This window comes from Megalobrama amblycephala, linkage group LG9 (assembly GCF_018812025.1).
Source record: "Megalobrama amblycephala isolate DHTTF-2021 linkage group LG9, ASM1881202v1, whole genome shotgun sequence".
NCBI lineage: Eukaryota > Metazoa > Chordata > Actinopteri > Cypriniformes > Xenocyprididae > Megalobrama > Megalobrama amblycephala.
In genome coordinates, this window is record NC_063052.1 from 22,013,989 (window position 1) to 22,032,447 (window position 18,459).

The 18,459-nt window shown below is 38.8% G+C and overlaps 1 protein-coding gene and 1 long non-coding RNA gene across 2 annotated transcripts; one reads left to right on the forward strand and one right to left on the reverse strand.

The window, feature by feature from the left end:
• Nucleotides 1-4,511: 4,511 nt before the first annotated feature.
• On the forward strand, nucleotides 4,512-7,150 carry LOC125275292. Its single transcript, XR_007186420.1, has 2 exons — nucleotides 4,512-4,678; nucleotides 6,985-7,150. It is a non-coding gene; the product is annotated as an uncharacterized LOC125275292 (long non-coding RNA).
• dbpa (D site albumin promoter binding protein a) lies at nucleotides 6,503-16,737 on the reverse strand. The gene is made up of 4 exons (XM_048202110.1): nucleotides 15,674-16,737; nucleotides 13,351-13,782; nucleotides 11,017-11,261; nucleotides 6,503-9,548 (listed from the first exon to the last, which is right to left on the reverse strand). The coding sequence occupies exons 1-4, from the start codon at nucleotides 15,861-15,863 to the stop codon at nucleotides 9,333-9,335; spliced, it is 1,083 nt and encodes a 360-aa protein (XP_048058067.1). The 5' UTR covers nucleotides 15,864-16,737; the 3' UTR covers nucleotides 6,503-9,332.
• Between the last annotated feature and the right edge of the window lie 1,722 nt (nucleotides 16,738-18,459).

An 18,459-nucleotide genomic window follows, 5' to 3' on the forward strand; every position in this document is an offset into this window, starting at 1 on the left:
AAATTTTAAAGCTCAAAGTTCAATGCCAAGCAAGATATTTTATTTAACAGAAGTCGCCTACATCGAACGGCCAGTTTGGACTACATCCCTCTACTTCCTTCTTTAATGACGTCACTAAAACAGTTTTTTGACTAACCTCCGCCCACAGGAATACACAAGAGTTGCGTTTGTAGAGTGTGTTTGTCGCCATGTCGTCGAAACGCTGTTATTTTCATCCCGCAGTCCAATCACCGGGTCTGATTCCGGCTCAAATTGATAGGGTAAAATTAAAGACGTTTACAATAACACTGAGCGCGTGCATCTCCACGTTATGGTAAGAGGCGTGACTTTTCCGGGCAAGATGCGCTCAGAGCTGTCGAATCACAACACAGGAACCGCTGGCACAATCAGAACTCGTTACGTATTTCTGAAGGAGGGACTTCATAGAACAAGGAAGTCATCAGCCCGTTTTTACGACAGTGGAAACAGCGGTATACAGATAAGTAAATTATGTGAAAAATACTGTTTTTTTTTACACGCGAAACATGAACACATGTTATATTGCACACTATAAACACAATCAAAGCTTCAAAAAAAACACGAAAAACGGGACCTTTAAATACACAACAAGGTATTCAAGGTAAAACAGAACAGGTGTAGAGCTAATTAACAACCAAGGAGGCTAAACCAGGAACACAGACAGACGCAGGCAGAAATTGAAAACCAAACAAAATGACAATAAAACTGCACATAACCATTAAACTTGCTATGTGTACATGCAATGTCAAATATTTCAAATATCCAGTACATGAGTCACTTTGAAAAGTCAGTTGATCATTATGAACTCATGCTTGAAGTGCGTGCAGACAGCTGAGCTTTGCTTGAAGGTAACACTCAAATTCAATAGAAGGACTAAATCTGCTTTCTTCCATGTCACTTGAGAGATTATCTGATATAAAATTGAAAATTAGATGGTATCAAGCAGGCACAATGACACAAACATGGTCGACTGACCTGAAAGTCAGATTGAAACACAACTTTGAAGTCAACATGTTTAGCACTGTGTGTGCACTCTCTTGGAATGACCGTAGGGTCCTAGCGGCCCAGTGTTACCAAGCAGTTGCTAAGGAGACAGGAATTTGAGGCAGAGAAACAGGATGAGGTGTGAGATGGAAAGAGATGAAGTAACAGAAAGAGAGTGAGGCAGGGTGAAAATTAATGAGTGGACTGCTATAGATTGCAGGAAGGGTATTGGAAGGTCTCACATATGGTTTCTATTGAGGCACTACACATAAGACATAATGAATAAGATCTTTCACTCATTCCTGTCCCTTACACATATAATCATTTATGCTTCCATACTTCTGTATAAACATTTGCATTCATAATAGCAGTATTCATGCTGGTTTGACTTGGTCCTCTGTGTGAAAACATGTTCTTTTTAGTATCCATTAGAGTTGTTTAGACTTTTTTTTTTGCAAGTCAAAACCATTATCTGTTAAGCCTGCACAGTACATTCTGCAAGGGTTAGTTCCTCCTCAGAACATTAGTGGAACCAAATGACTTTTATATTTCTTGAAAGCCTATGAATTTTTGCCAATGTGAGAAGATGGTAAAATACTCTGACAGTGCTTACTGTGCTGCTACTGAATATACAGCACAAAAGAAATGAAAAGTTGTGAGCTTGCAGTCTGAATTTAATTTGTTGAGAGAGGAAGACTGCGTGCAGTGAAGTAATAAAAAGACAATAAATAGGCACTGCATCTTTTTCTTTGCATTGTCCTCACTGGTGCATGCAACTGCTAACACATGGCGTGAAATCCTTTTTGATCAATTTGATCAAAAAAAGAACTGGTTCACGAGAGTCTTTCTTTTTTAATGAATTTGTTCATTTAAAAGAACTGGTTCAGAAGAATTGTTGTTAAGGAATTGATTCAAGACTCTTTTCTTGTGAATCGGATAACACTAGTGCTAGTACTGTCTGAGCAGGTACTACATTTGAATTTAAACTTACTGTTAAAAAAAGTATGTTCTATATGGTATGAATATGGAAAGCATGAATGAAATTCGGACTTAGTACATCCGGCATGTTGTTACTGTCACGTGACCTACCAGCTTCAGTTGTGTCACTGCCTTTCATAAATCCTCTCCCGTGGCCTCATGGGATAGAGAATCTTGCTGGAAGTAGTAGGTCAAATAAAGAATACTTTCCAAGGATGTGTGTTCGACTGTGCACGTACACTAGCATACACTTAAAAAAAATGAAGTGTACCCAGGGTTTAAATGAAGTTCCGGGTAAAGATTTCCCGCTCAGAAAGTCCCTGGTCACGAGGTAGTATTTTTTGTTCGGGAACTTTTGGGGGTGGGACTTGGGCTCTGAACGTGCTGATTGGTTGAGTTCATGCAGTGTTTTGATTGGTTGACTTCACGCAGCATTTAATTTCAATCACCATTTTTAAAAGTTTGTTGCGGTGTGGCAGTAATAGTGTGGGGGGGGGTTCCTGGGACAAATTGTTCCGGGTAATTTAGGTGGAAACGCGGCTAATGTACCACAAGAGCGATTGTATGATGTCATACACCAATCAGTAAGCGCAGCGCTGCTTCAAATCGAACACACCTACTGGTTGCCAGTGGCATTTCTAGCCTTCCATCATTACTGGGGCACAGGCCCCCTATCGAAAATGTGTCCCCATATTTTTATACTATTATGTATAAATTGTCTTTACCTGCTGTATAAAGTCATTCAGAAGCTGCATGCACAAATATCTGCTTCATCACTGACAAATGAAAGAAGACATTTCCAAGTTTTTTTCCTGTGAAAACCATCAGGTCTAAAATATATAATATAAAACACATATAATAGGCTTAGTGAATCTGGGTAAGACAAAAACATGTTTTGGAAGAAGAATTGATGATGTATTGTTAATTTTAAACAAAGAAAGTTACATAGTGTATCTTTCATGCAATAGTAGCCTATAATTTTTTTTTTCCAATAAAGATTAGCATGCTTTTAAAAAATACTTAAATTAGCCCAACTACAGAAATGCTCCTGGACATGAGGGTGAGTAAATGATGACGGAATGTTCACTTTTAGGTTAACTATCACTTTTTCCTTCAATAATTAGAGTTAACAGCTTCAATTTCTTGTGAACTCACATCATAAAGGAACATACAATAACACCTACTTATTAATGGAAACATACATCTTTTATCCATTAGATTATTCAAAACATCAAAACAAGGCCTAATCTTCACCATCATCTACAGGTAGGCTGAAGTTTGTCAGGACCAGCCTGGGACATCATTATAACCAAACATAAAGGTCTTTTGGCATGTTATGAAGCTTGTACGGCCAGGCCTGTATTATGGACCTTGAGCCCCAGGGCCTCAGGCTGTCAGGGCCCTCCAAAGCCTCTGGCCTGAGGCTCGAGACTGCCAAAATAGGATGACCAGCAGGGCATATATATATAATACATATACATATATAATCAGCTGACAACTATGGCCCCCAGAATCCTGGCGAATACAGCACAAGCTGACCACTAAAGCCCCTTAGCAGTAGGCTGACCAGACGTCCCATTTTTCCCAGGCCGGGACAGCCCCGTATTTCAGCTCCATTTTTAGTATCCCGACTTATTAATAAAAAATCATGTTTTGTCCTGTATTTCATCTTTCCTAAAAATGTCTTTATTACTGGGTAATCATAGTAGTAGAAGTGTTCTGTCACGCAAAAACAGCCCAATCAATTAGTCGAAGAACAAAAGTAGGCCTACCATCCAATCACAATTGACCCTTCGCCGGGAGTTTGATTGACAGGCGTTTTAACCAATCATAACACCGAATCCGCCATTTTGTCCGACAAAGCAGTCAAGGGAGTTAGCATAGACAGTAAAAGAAATGGACACAGCGACCCCATTGGAACTCAATTGAGAGAAGTGAAGCCCATTTTTAGCGATTTTTAGCACTTCCGTTTCTGACGCGCAGACTCAAACTAAGCTTGATGACGTCCGCAACCTGTCTGACAGATGTAAATCTTCTAGTAGCTGTGCGTGCAAACTGCCATTGTTAATCTTGCAGAGACGGCGAGCTTGAGCGGGGAGTTCTTTGGCGTGAGTGAGCAGGAGTAAGTATTCTGATTAATTATTTTGTATAGTATTTTAAAATGTAACGCCAGTACGCCATATTAAGATAATCACCCCGATTGCCTGCGAGCTTCTCCTCCTGTCTCTACGGTAATTTCTCTACTGTGCGACAGAGAGTCGAGTGGTTATGACGCAATCGTTAGCCTATTTTTACAAAAACTGTTTCTACGGGGCCATAATGTAACATAGAAGGTAATGGAGCCCTTTATACATTGTCTTGTATCTTAAGAAATAAATAATGGACAAATGGAGTCTTTAAACGCCTCAGATGTAAAGTTATTCACTGTCAAAGTGACGCCAAAATGAATGGGAGTCAATGGGGATGCTAACGCAAGTGAAGTTCTGCTACAAGATGGCGGCACCCGGCCGACTTCAACTTCCGGTCGACTTCCTTGGGCACTGGGAGTTAGTAATGTTGGTGGACTTGAACTTGAAAAATGATGTGTACTAAAGTCTTTCTTTGGTTGAAATGTGGTTCATTCATGTTTATTTGATGATATAAATGAACTAGTAAGAAGAGATGATCGGTTCATGAGCCGCTACAGAGCCACAAAACGGTAATTATTGCTTAAATGTGAGACTTTGTTTAATATCAAAAGTAACCTGCTCTTGTCTGTCTATACATTGTCAGTGTCCTCTTTGCTCCGCGATGTATTTTTCACTGTGACAATATGTGGCGCCGCAGGGCTTGTCAGACATAGTAACCGTAACTAAAGGAGGCGAGTCTTTGCTAACGGTCGATTAACTTGCCGTTAGAAAAGGCGGTCGCGCGCGCGCGCGCTCTCTGTCTCTCTTTCCTTGCGCGCTATTCAGTTCTCCTTGCGCCTGAATAGTCAAATGCACACATAGTTTTTCGAAATGTCCATCGTGTGGAGTATCTCATGTAAATACAGTCGGTTATGGCTTAAATGGACGTAAATAGGTGGGTGAAAATCGGATATGTGTCAGTACATCCATGGATTTGGTCTTAAAAGGGATATTAGTAGCTTTGTAGCCTAATTAAATATTTGTCTGTCATTAATGTTAATCAAACAACAAAAGATGTTAAATAAATGTATACATGGTAAATAAACCTACTGTATCTTTATTTCATTTGTTAATTATTTAATTTATTAATCTCTATCGTATTTGTCGCATTGTTCGTAAATTTCTGCTTGCCGTACTGTATTCCACCATGAGAAATCTGGTCACCCTAACTTACTTAGCAGACCAACGTGAGCTGGTCCCCGGTTACTATTTTCAGTCATCTAATGTTAGCCTACCTAAACACTCATGTTTACCCGCACAACACTACAACCACCAGATCCAAAGGAAGCTTTTACCTCAAACCATAATGATGCTCAATAGCACTGACTCACCACCTCCCCCAACCTCCCACCTGTAAAGTCTACTAGCCGCTGAAAGGGATGCATATGTGTATGAAATTACAGTACCGACCTCAGTGTAATAATTCTCCCTTCAACACTGCAATAATGCACTATACTGAGCACTACATTTCATATTAATGTCCCATTTATTGTTGCCCACTCCCGGTAATGTTCTTTGTATTTTTCTATTTCCATTTATGTTGCCTGTCTCATGCTAAAAGAGCACACTGGAGAAAGTACATATTGTTTAGTCTCCATTGCAGCAGAACAATAAACCTTGACTTGACTCGATCATCCAGTGCCAAGGCTAGAATGTTTTCAATAAACCAAAGTGTTTCGTACAGACATAACTTTTTGCACGTATCCCTAACTTAATTGAAACTGGACGGTAAAGTGAAGACATTTCACTCAGCAATTTCAAGCTTTTAACCTGCAGTTTGTTGAAGGCCACTTGAGTGAATGGATGCTATATTTGAATGCTTTTTAGAGATCAAGAAAGATCATCCTTTACATGACCTTTTGGAGTCTTGGATTGGAACAGTTTCAAATCTTCACCTACGGCCTTAAGATATGTCTATGAGAAGACTTAGGAGCATAATAGGCGCACATTGACGTAAGCTTTCAATGCGCCAAACAGATGGCATGCAAGCAGGCTGAAAGAGCCTTTTGCATGCCTGAAACTGGTTTGGATAGTTGGCTGACAGGGTGTGTGACACAGCTGCTGCTAACCTTTATTCAATTAGCTTAGAGACTGACAATAGCACAGAGTAAACAAAATGCACAAGCAAGGGCTGAGCTGCTATTTCACTTCTATGATCATTCAGTTTGAGTCAGAGTTTGGCAAACTGTTCTGGTCTGGTCTACCAGTTGTTTATATAAAATATATATATATATATAAAAAATCAGCATATGATCAGATTCCAAGACATTCATTCAAAATGGCCTATTTACAAATGACTTTGCTTTCAACCATCAATTTCTGATGTTAATTGGTATTACAGCACAAGGGATTCATTGTCAGTGAATAGGGCTAATTATTTATTGGTGTTTTAGGAAAAAAAAAAAAAAAAAAAAAGCCAGACCACATTTCCCAGCATCCCTATAGGCAGGAGCAGTAGACATTACCAAGTGATGTTTGGTATTGGTGCACTCATGGGATTCATAGTTCATAACAGTCACAAACAGGGAGCTGTTCATAATCCACATGTGGAAAGGGATAAAATGATGAATACAATACCCGCAATAACATTTAGCAGCGCGCCGTCACCGGAAAAGTGACGACGGGCTACCAATGCCCATGAAAGTGTATGTGCACACAGTTACATAGAAAAATAGCACTGTCAAAAGTTAAGCTCTTTAAGGTTTCAACCTTCACTTGCTTTAAGCTTCTTTTTAACAAACTGTACGTTTTGACATGGCATCAAAAAGAGTCAAAAGTGGTAGAAGAAGTTCTGTCAAGAGAAAGGAACAGTCAGTCTACTATTTGTTTGTTTCAGGTTATATCAAATTCATACACACAAGGACAAGATTACGGACCCCCCATTGCACTTGAGGCCTTGCACAGTCTCGGTGGATGGTTCCAACAGTGAACGGGCTCGACTGAGTTATTCAAGATGGTCTTGCAGTTACAAGGGAGGTAAGAGAGCAATACATTTCCTTTGAAAAGTAAGAAGTAGTTGCAAGAAAACAATGAAAAGAAACATAAGAATTATAATCATAACAACAGCAATGATAATGCAAGCAATCGTAATAATAGAACAACAAGGTTCAAAAGGAAAAGACATTTAATTCCTATCATTAATGTAATAAAGTTATATATCCAGCACTGTTTTTTTTTTTCCTTTCCATTTTTATATATAACAGAATCATCCTCCAAAAAGAGTTGGTAGTGCACTATTCATTTCTGTGGAATTATACAGCCACCATTAGCTGGCTCCAAAAAAAATTGGACAACAATCAAGCAAAAAAGCCACAGTTTTGCTGATCAGCATGGCGTGTTTTTTTTTTTTATAGTCATCCCAGACACCTGAGAAAACTGATAAGAAATCAGATCTGTCTTTTTTATCGGAAAGATACTACATTTATATATTCAAGTTATGCAAATTACATCTATAGTCACATATTCAAGCATATACTCATGTACACACATATATCTAGTGAGAGAATAGTTTAATATTTAATATATAATATAATATTGTACTTTGTATGGTACAGTAGTATTAGGGTGCATGTCTTTTATGGGGGATGTGGAGTTAATTTCGAGGAGATGTATAGATATACTTGTGTAGGTCTATATATATACGATTCCTCATACAATGATCAATAATCATAAGAAATCATAAGAGAGCAAAGGTTATAGGCAAACAGGTTATAACTCTTGGGTAATGTGCGTTTGGGTCAAGAGACTGGGTGAGCACCATATAAAATGACGGTCGTAAACACAAAGAGTGTTTTTTTTCCTGCACCAGAAACATATGCATGCGCCAGCATGCAACTCACTCGCTGACCTGGGTGAGAAATGCCAAACCAGCACCGATCACAACGTCAAAAGCTTGAGGAAGAGAGAAAGAGAGAGAAACAATATTGCTGTTTAACAGTTCTGTGGTTCACGCCTTCAAAGAGTCTGTTTGTGACTACATATATATATATATACACACACACGTGTATATATACACATGTGTATATATATATTTTGTACTGGCCATGAAATCCCACGTCCAGTTTGTGTCAAAAAGAGTTTGTGTGTGCATGTGGACGTATTTGCTTTAACATTTAAATATATACATGAAAAAATCTACACGTTTCAAGACTCCCACAGACATAGTGATAGGATGTAATGCCATCTTTCTCTCTCTCTTTCTCTGTCTCTCTCTCACCTCAGGATAAAACAAACACACACACTGAATTTTAAGAAAAGGAATCAAAGATACCAAAACAAGTGCTTGAACAAACCCATGATGAAAAAAATGAAACTATACAGTTTTCATGTTCACTATTTTTCTGTTTCCTTCCATTACTCTTACTGACGTTTGTCCCTTAAGTCTTGTTCTTCCTGACCTGCCTGGCTGTTCCTGATGTTGAAAATATATCATTTAATGATAACGATCCTGACTTTTTCTTCATGTAGCCCTCATTCAGTCCAGCTAACCCAAACCCTCCCACCCATATATAAAATATACAAAAAGATTATTTCCAAAATCTCATCGCCTGCCTGCTTCTGCAAGTATAAAAATATACAGTTTTCCTATGTCAAAATCTTTCTCGCTCTCGCTGCCATCCGCGTTCCCTCCTCCGCCTCTTCATCTACTCTATTATAGCTGACCCTAACAGTTCAAAAATATACAATGTGTTTTTTGTCATAGAAAAAATGACATATCTACCACCTCCTGTATAATTCTCTCTCTGAGAAAATCATCCTGTATAGAAAGAGGATGTTCACAAGGGCTACATGACATTATAAATTATCTGCCTTTATGATCCGTGAGTATTTATGAGAGTTTGGATTGCACATCCGCAGTCAAGGTTTGGGGTGGTATCGTGGGAGAAGAGCCGATGCTTATGAAATACGCTTGTGCTTACATGTAGACCTTGTGCACATCCCTCGTGCTGGGGCTGATCAACTTTGAACCGCAATTTTCAAGTATTTGATTCAATTAAGCACCACCCCAGAAAATTCAACCGATCCCTGCACGTACGAAAAGAAATTTGTGAACAGTATCGAAGTGCTTATTTGAAGCAATCGCTATGAGAAAACGCCATTCCAGGATGAGTTGAACAGCCCTTGAAACGCTATTTCAAAAGCAGTAATTGTCTTTCTCTTCCTTCCATTCTTCCTTTCTCCTTTTCATAAGTCTCCATGGCGGCTCTCGTATTTGTTGATGATGTTGCGACAGCGGCCCAGCTCTTTTCGCATATCGGCAACCTCTTGTCGAAGGGCAGCGTTCTCCCGTTCCAGGAATGCTGCTCGAACTGAAATCTGGTTCTCCTTCAGCCGACGGGCATCTCGAGAACGTTTCGCTGCCTCGTTGTTCTTGTAGCGCCGGCTCCAGTACTTGTCATCCTTTGAGGGTGAAAAAGGGAAATGGGTCAGATCATAATTACTGATGCATAATATATTATATTGGTTTTTAGACAATATTACAGGGTTTATATATATATATATATATATATATATATATATATATATATACATTGGTGTATACATATTTACACCAATTTTTATATTTATATTAGCTTTAATGTCATTTAATGCTCACTTAAAGTTATTCTTTACAAGAATGATTCATTTAATAACACTGTTAAAGGATTAGTTCACTTCAGAATTAAAATTTTCTGATAATTTACTCACCCCCATGTCATCCAAGATGTTTATGTCTTTCTTTCTTCAGTTGAAAAGAAATTAAGATTTTTGAGGAAAACATCCCAGAATTTTTGTCCATATAGTGGACTTCAACAGCTACCAATGGTTTGAAGGTCCAAATTGCAGTTTCAGTGAAGCTTCAAAGGGCTCTACACGATCCCACCCGAGGAATAAGAGTCTTATCTAGCAAAACAATCTGTCATTTTCTAAAAAAAATAAAAAACAATATACTTTTTAACCACAAATGCTCATCTTGCACTAACTCTGCTCTGCAATACACATTACGTAATTACGTTGGAAAGGTCACGTGTGACGTAGGCAGAAGTACCAAGCAAGTGTTTTCAAAGTGAACATGCAATGATTAAGTCAAACGGCCTTTACAAAAAAAGGTAAAACAACGATGTTGGACGATTTTGAACTTGGAGGAGAAAATTTTCACCCTACCGTGGTACTTCCGGGGCACATCGCAGAGCTAGTGCCAAATGAGCATTTGTGGTTAAAAAGTATATTATTTTTTATTTTTTTAGATAATGACCGATCGTTTCGCTAAATAAGACCCTTATTCCTCGTCTGGGATCGTGTAGAACCCTTTGATGCTGCATTTGATGCAACAACAATTTGGTAGCCATTGAAGTCCACTATATGGAGAAAAATCCTCGAATGTTTTCTTCAAAAACCTAAATTTCTTTTTGACTGAAGAAAAAAAGACATGAACATCTTAGATGACATGGGGGTGATTAAATTTTAATTCAGAATTGAACTAATCCTTTAAATGTAATCTTCAGCAAAAAATAAAAATGAAGACTGTAAATTTTCTTGTTCACTTGATTAGCATTTTAATGTTTAGTGTTTTATTTTACATTTATTTAGACCAAATAGTACAGAATTTGGCATTACAATAATATTAATTATTGGCTTCATATTAGTTTAATTATTGGCCAGAATTTTAACATTAGTGAATCCTTTATCATAATTTTTCATAATCAGAATAATAATAATAACAATACAGTTGACATTTTTACAAGATGGACTCTGATGCTAATTAAAACTCTATAATATACTTTAGATATTTTTTTAGTATTTAATTTTCATTGATTATTCATGGGCGTTTTTCCAGCAGCAATCTGGAATCTGGATGACAATCTCTAAAATGAATTGCATGTAATACCTTCTGTTCATCTGGCACCAGCATCTTGCGGGCCTTCTTGATCATGGGCTGAGGCTTCAGCTCCTCCTCTGTGAAACGATGCCTACGCGGGTCAAACGCCTCCTGACCTGGCACACTGGACAGGGCGAGGTCGGCGGGGTCAGGATCAAAGTTCACCATGACATCAGCCGCATTGGTGGGTGGCACCACCGGCGGAGGTGGGCATGAGGGGCTCGGAGAAGGGTCGGGTGGTACAGTTTGAGCTCCTGTTGAGAAAGAGGGAAGCATAAGGAAAAAATAGTCTCTCACATGTCGCAGACAGATGAAAACACCACGCGTCTGGGCTAAAAGCAAAGAGGATTATGAACAATAGATGTGTATGTTCCCTGACTAGCTGCAGCGGCTTGTTTTGGCCACAAGGGTGCACCAAAAACCAATGTGGACACTTGCCAATTTCAGCAGCTGGCAGGCAAGGTCGACAAGGCAACCTGCAGTTTCAATTCATGTTATAAACATCCAAAGAAACATAAAACTGACCCTAAAAGCGTTCACATTTTGTTCAACCGTTTAAATTTATTCGGCCTCGTTTTCCAGTGACAGCACTTTACATTGCTTACTTCAAGTTCCAATATATTCTTCCTCTTTTTAGTTTGAAATATGCTTTTAGAGCTGCTGATAACACCGAGATTGGAAGGCGAGCACTTGACGTTAATTATGATACATTAGCTGTAATGGCAGTTTCTGCTTTAGCGGTTCTGAGCCGCTGCTTTATATTATTTCTGAGTAATTTCTTACACAGATATAATGTATTTAGGATACACACATATAATTAAGAGCTAATTACAAGCATGTAACGTTTACTGTTGTATGCACCTTTAATCATATCCTGTAACTGTTGAAATAAGATAATTCTGTTTATTGCAACAACCGAACAATCCAGCTTCAGACTTAAAACAGCTCTTGAAAGCCCAATTTGCTCATGTAAACATAATCAAATTCTTTGTAATTTAATAATGAGCTTCTAAGCCTGAGCACTCAGGAGGCCTGCCAAAGATTTGTTTTTCATTCATTAAGACAACACACAAAGAACAACACAAAGTGATATAGGAAGAATGTTACATAAAGCGAGCTCCCCTCCCACCAAACCGACGTATTGTCCAGTTCCTGTACTAATCCTCGTCTATCTAAAATCTAGCAAGGAGGGGAAAAAAGTGTTTTTTCCCATGGGCATGCACAAGACCAGCTGTCCTTTGGGCCTCTTCCTTTCAATGCGGGAGGAGACATAAACAAGAGACACAGCTGTGTGCACAATTCACATAGTACAAGCTATACAAACACACAATGACAATCAATGTTTATATTGCCATACAAAGGCAAGCCCATCTATCTGTCTATCCACACATAAGTTAATGTTCTTTTAATAAACATCATTAGAGCCACACATATCCATACACAGGACACACAACTTGATCTGTTTGAGACTTCCAAACGCAATCAAACATTTGTTTTACAATGATTAAAAGACTGATACCAGGCTTATGCATACATATCTCTTAAAAATATCTATCATTTTAGCTTTCTCTTTCTATTTCTCTCTTTCCTCCTTCTCCTTCCCTGTCCGTTCTTTCGCCTCAGTCTCTCTCTCCATTGCTCTCTGCATCGGCACGTGACAAGTCGACTGCACATGGCCCAAACGTGTGAGGGAGCGGGAGGGAGGGGGAGTGAGAGAGAAAGAGAGAGAGATTTAAAAACATGCAATGCACCCACCATCTCCAGTGGTCCTCCCTCTCTCTCTTTCTGTCCAGCATTTTGAAAATTCAAATGCATATTTTAGTCAATACGGTGTGAAATTTTGCACACTAATTTATATCAGTCTCAATTTAACACTGTCCAAAAAAAAAACTACAGACATAATGGAAGTATTGCACTATGGAAGGATTTCTTTTGCTTGGTAAAGCTAAATTTGGTGCTTCCCCAAATATTATCTGCTCTGATGATTATGCTGTAAAGAAACATTTCCACTTTCCACATGCACTAGTGGACACACACACACAGCTGTGCCCTTAAAGCTTCAAAGCCTGCATTGCCCTTGGCATCCGAGGCCAACCGTTTCAGACATCCCATCATGCATCACTGCAGTCTACATGAATCGCTGAGACTGTCCTGCTCTTGTTCACACCAATGAACACACAAAAATACAAAAGTGGAGAAGACAAAATAACTGGTTATCATACAGACACGCACTAAAAAAATGCAACATGGTCACGTAACTATTTCCGACTAACCAGTAAGCAAGCTATGTTAGCCATTATGATTCCACACAAAATCTAATGAAAAACTCATGAACGTTCTTACCATGCAGACACTCCGGACCTCCCAGCAATCCAGGGCCCTGTGGCACATCTAGACCCAGTAAAGAAGATGATGAAGACGATGAGGACAGGGAAGAGATGGAGGAGGCGGAAGAAGAACAGGGCGGAGACGAAGAAGGTGGGCACTGGGAGCTCTGGCTGGGTACGGCCGATTGTGTGCTCTGAGAAGGGACCTGAGCGGCCGTACTGCATGTGTTTCCCGACGGCATGCACCCCATACCGTTCTCCGTTAAGAACTCCTCCAGGTCCATGTACTGTAGCTGGAACAGGCCGCCGTCGCACGGCAATGTGCGCTCCCATAGCAATGGTCCGAGGAAGGCGGACTGGTTAGTGGAACGCAGGGTGCCGTTCCCACCATTCATGCCCCCGACTGCACCCAACGAATCCTCATCAGAGTCCAGAGGTTTGTCTTTATCTGAGAGTGGCAAAAAACAATAATCTGTTCAGTTTTTTTAATTTAATCATAAACAAATTAGCAAATATTTCACTGGAAAATTACAACAGCAATGTGAATGTCAAAAAATTCTGGCTTCAGTCACACATACACACACATTACCATAGAACAGAGCTCATAATTTATGTAAATTAATTAAAATTTCTTAGGATGCCTGAAATATATGAGTGCCATATTGGTTATCAGCAGATATTAGAAATTTTTTAATTCAGCATTATTATAATATTTAAATCTTTTATTTTTATATTTTCAGTTTTAATTTTAGTTTAGGTTTGAGTAATTTTAATGTGCTTTTCTCATTTTTTTTTTTAGTCTTTGTGTTTTTTAATATTTATATTTAGCTTTTTTATTTCAGTTTTAGTTTTAGCAATTTTAGTACTTCAAAATTTCAGTTTTATTGCCAAGGCAACATTTCTAATTAAAATTAAAAAAATAAGGTTCTTAAGTTTAAGTTTTTCATCTAATATTTATATTTTAATTTATTTCAGAATAATCTCACCTAAAATTTAAAAAACTAATAATTTAATAACACTGTTAAATGTAATCATTAGCAAATCTCAAGCTGAATATTAATTTTTCATACTGTACATTATTATGTTGCCTAAATATACTGGTAGCATTAAAAAGACAGATAGGAATTCATTTTTATTTATGTACACAATTTGCCATTTATCGGTTATCAACCATAACATAACGAATAATTGTAATGAACACTTTTTTTAATACCGGTGAATCCCTACGAATTTCCACAAACAAACATGGCGCCCATGCATAAGGCCGTACAGTGTGTTTAATGAATAAACAAATCTCATGTGAGTACGTGACCCTTGAACTGCTGCACCGTCACAGCTGCAATGGGCTTGGGAACACACAATTCCATGCCATAGGCCAAGATGGAAGTCTTTCTCTTTTGCTCGTCGCTCAGATGGAGAGATGAGAGATGGGGGGTGGGGGTGTTCTGGCTGGCAATTGAGAATGCTGCATGAGTGCTTCAGAGGGAAGCAGAGAGCTGAGCTGTCATCTCCAACACTGGAGCTTTTGAAGATGGAGCAGGGGAATATGCGCTGCATAGTGATAGCTGGGAGAAAGCCGTGTTTTACTCTACAACAACAGTGTCCTGACAAATGGGAAGTGGAGGAATGTTCAAGAGGGAAACAGTAATAAATGGAAAAAGAAAAAAGGATATCGGTGGGGAGTGGGAGTTTTCAACAGTGCCAAACAAAGCACAGCAGCGGAAGCATCATCACAATGGAAAATTTACCAACAACAAACTCATATTTATAGAAAGAACAAATAAATTTTGACAAGACCATGTAAATCATTTACTAAACGTGTTGTCACGGTATTCATCCATCTCTTCCTGATTACTTTTAACCTCATAGCGCTGATGTGGCATCGATTATCCACAAGAGGGCGCAATTGAGCAAATAGTAATGTGTACATCCGTATTAAGACAACACCTCAATGCATTTTAGGATGGCATCCCTTTAAATGGCAGCCATGGGAGTTTCAGAAATCCCTTTAAGAGAGGGAAGAGGCCCCTAATTTCTTTAATTTGTAGTGAACCTGTCAATTCACATTATTTGTCAACGATTTATCCATCCAGCTGAGGAAACAGCCTGACTGAGTGAAGAATAGAAGATGTTTCCTGGTTGGACAGAACTGAGGTAGATAAGTTCAGAGATTTGAAGGCAACAAAAGTTATATTGCTGCTCTCTATTTGTAATTTAACGACACCAAAATTCTTTCTAAACAAAAACGATATTGTGGTTAACAGATTATCTTAACAAAGACACAATTTAAGAGACAAGCACTGTAACAGCAATAGTGGATAAGATAGTGAGAGATTCACCTTTCATCTCACAGCAGTCTTTCCCTCTCTGGTCCCCTTTAATAGGCAGCTGAAGAAGGGATTTCAGACTGGCCATAGAATTATTCAGGTGGCCATTGGTGGTGGTCCCTGCAGGGTTAGCAGGACCGAGCTGTGGACTGGTCCCTGCTGGAAGGTCAGGTGGCAATAGCTGAGAAATTGGCCTGGACATTCCTCGGTGTAACACCTTGTCCAGGTTCAACCAGTTAATAACTTTTCAGATCACTGACTGGACAAGTTAGGCTGGTTGACTGAATCAGTTGTTTCAATCAAAAGTAGAAATGCACAAAAAACTGAGTTTGGCAGTTGAACGAACGCCTCGCGCCGTGATATATATATATAGTATATGGAAGTTTATGAGCATTTAAAATTCGCATTCAAAGTCCCAATGCGTTCTCATTAGAAAACTGAAGTGAATTGACGTCCTTTACGGTCCGCTCAAGTGAGAAAGATGCCAGAGATGTACTTCATCCTCTTCAAACACTCTGACTCCTTTTAAATAATATAGTGATAGTTGTTTCGCGTTCAATGAACCTTCCGTGGGATCGCCGCTCATTTGTTGACGTATGTCATCGCATTTGACTGGTGCTCCTCGCGCCCAGGACAGAAATATTCCCCGAAAAACCGAATGAGTTGAATTAAACGGGCGTCCATGGAGGCAGAGATACAATTCAATCCCACACAGTCGAAAGGAAACTGCGAGTAAACTATAATATCAGACTAAATCGAATCGAGAGTGCTGGAAAAAACTCCGTGTGCAAATAAAAAGATGGTTCCCCTCTTCAGAATATAATAAACAATTAAACATGAGCTATGACGGTTAAGACTGATGGCTGTTATTATTCCTCTGCCCTCTTTGTTGCTCTCTCTCTTTCTCGTTATTTTTGTAGCTAACCTCCGCAACCTCTTTCTTTCTCTCTTTCTCTCTCTCTTTCTTTCTTCGGGCACTCGGTAAAGCGAGCGCTCGGTATCGTAGCGAGAGTCAGCTGGAACGTACACGGGCAGCGCTCGTGACATCAACTCTCACGGGGGAACGGCACTGAGGGGCGGGGCTATTCATTATTCATTATACACACCTCCTCGATTAACGCCCACAATATCATAAACGAGCCGTTTTGGCCAATAGGATGGGTCGTTATTTACATATTAATGTCAGACCACCCCTGTTTTTCACTAACCTCTTCTGTGCCGTTACATTTTTATAGATCGAACTATTTGAACGGGAGGCTACATACATTCACGCAGAAGGACAAAGGACAAGGCTCGATATAATACATCTAGCCTACGGGTCAATTACAAAAAAATCTTGTTTTAAAAAAGAATAATCTTAATTTAATCTTTTTAATGATCTTAAAAATGACTTAATTCGGAAATTGAATTGACATATTATTCATAGAAAAGTTGTATTCGATGCGTGTATTTTATATACGCTAAAAAAAGTTGCCTTAGCAAGATAATGGCCGCAATAAACAGTAGCAGACGCTATATTGTTTGTGAGAATGTGCCTGCGAATGTAAACAGATATGACAAAAATCAAAGAAGCTGGGACACTAAAGATATTTGCAACTATTTGAATTGCAATAACAGTAGTCTAGTCCATATGACTCTCAGTAGCACTGCAATTTCTAGACATCATCATATTCATTCATTCTCTCATTTGTTTCTAATTGCATAGGTCAGAATAAGCCAAAAACGTGAGCATATCGGCTTGGCCGACACAAATGTTTTTCCACAGTACCTTAAGGCCAGCACTAGACCTCGTAGCGAGCACATGGCTCAGGCACGCGCGATCGCTACCTACCGGCGGCCTCTCCTTCACGCGATTGGCTTAAAGTAGGTCAGTATCTGCCCTTCGCGAGATTCAATTGGACAAAACTAGGTCAGTCGCTCCTCCCAGAGTTTTCCCCATGCTAGTGCCGCGTGAGATGAGAGTACAACAACATGCAAAGACGACTTGGTGAGATCTTTGTGGATTAGTGCCGGCAACTCTTGTCAGATGCAGAGATCAAATGGAATCTGCCTTTGCGTGTTTAAAAATGAAAACAAATTCGCGGAAGGTTCCATCCACAGGGATTGTTATGCATACTTATACAGACAGACTTTATTTTTGGTCTACACAACTGATGCATAATTCAAAGGATGAAATTATGATAATATACTTTTGAAATAACATTTAAAACATTTGATCCTCATTAAGCTGTATGCAGAGAAGGGCAAGAATCAATGCACTATAAATAACTTTTTATGTATATGAAACCAGTTTGAGCCAATAAAAATGATTTTATTTATATAATAAAATATGAATATTTTGTACAAATTCATGCATAATTGTTTTACCTTCAACTGCATAGTAAACAAGCTTGTAACTTAGGCCTAAATGACAAACATGCAAGGCTCCTATACCTTTTGACCAGTGAATTTCCATGGCTTTACGATTCACGATTTGCATGGCCATGGAAAACAAAGAAATATCAGAGAATTTTGAAATTGTGATTATTAGTGCTGTTGAAGTCAACCTAAATTTTTTTAAAAGCTTGGCAATTTCTGTAGTGTATATAACTCAAAAGCTCAAAAATGTCACTGGCTAGAAATTACTCCTAATGAGTGGATTTGAATAGGTCCTTTTCCAGTTATCACAAACTGAAAAGATTATGGAAACAAATTGGAGTTTAAAAAAAACAGAGATTGGGGTGGATTTCTATTAATATGGCTGGTACCAATGTTTAAAATTAAGTTATTTAAATTACTTAGTACTTCACGTTGGCTAA

Bases quoted from the DNA above. Each gene is read 5' to 3' on its own strand.
- dbpa (XM_048202110.1), bottom strand. From the start codon at position 15,863: ATGTCCAGGCCAATTTCTCAGCTATTGCCACCTGACCTTCCAGCAGGG. The intron at 13,783-15,673 runs GTGAATCTCTCA...TGCCACTCTCAG, and splicing joins AGACTGCTGTGAGATGAAAG to ATAAAGACAAACCTCTGGAC. The intron at 9,549-11,016 runs GTATTACATGCA...TCACCCTCAAAG, and splicing joins TGGTGCCAGATGAACAGAAG to GATGACAAGTACTGGAGCCG.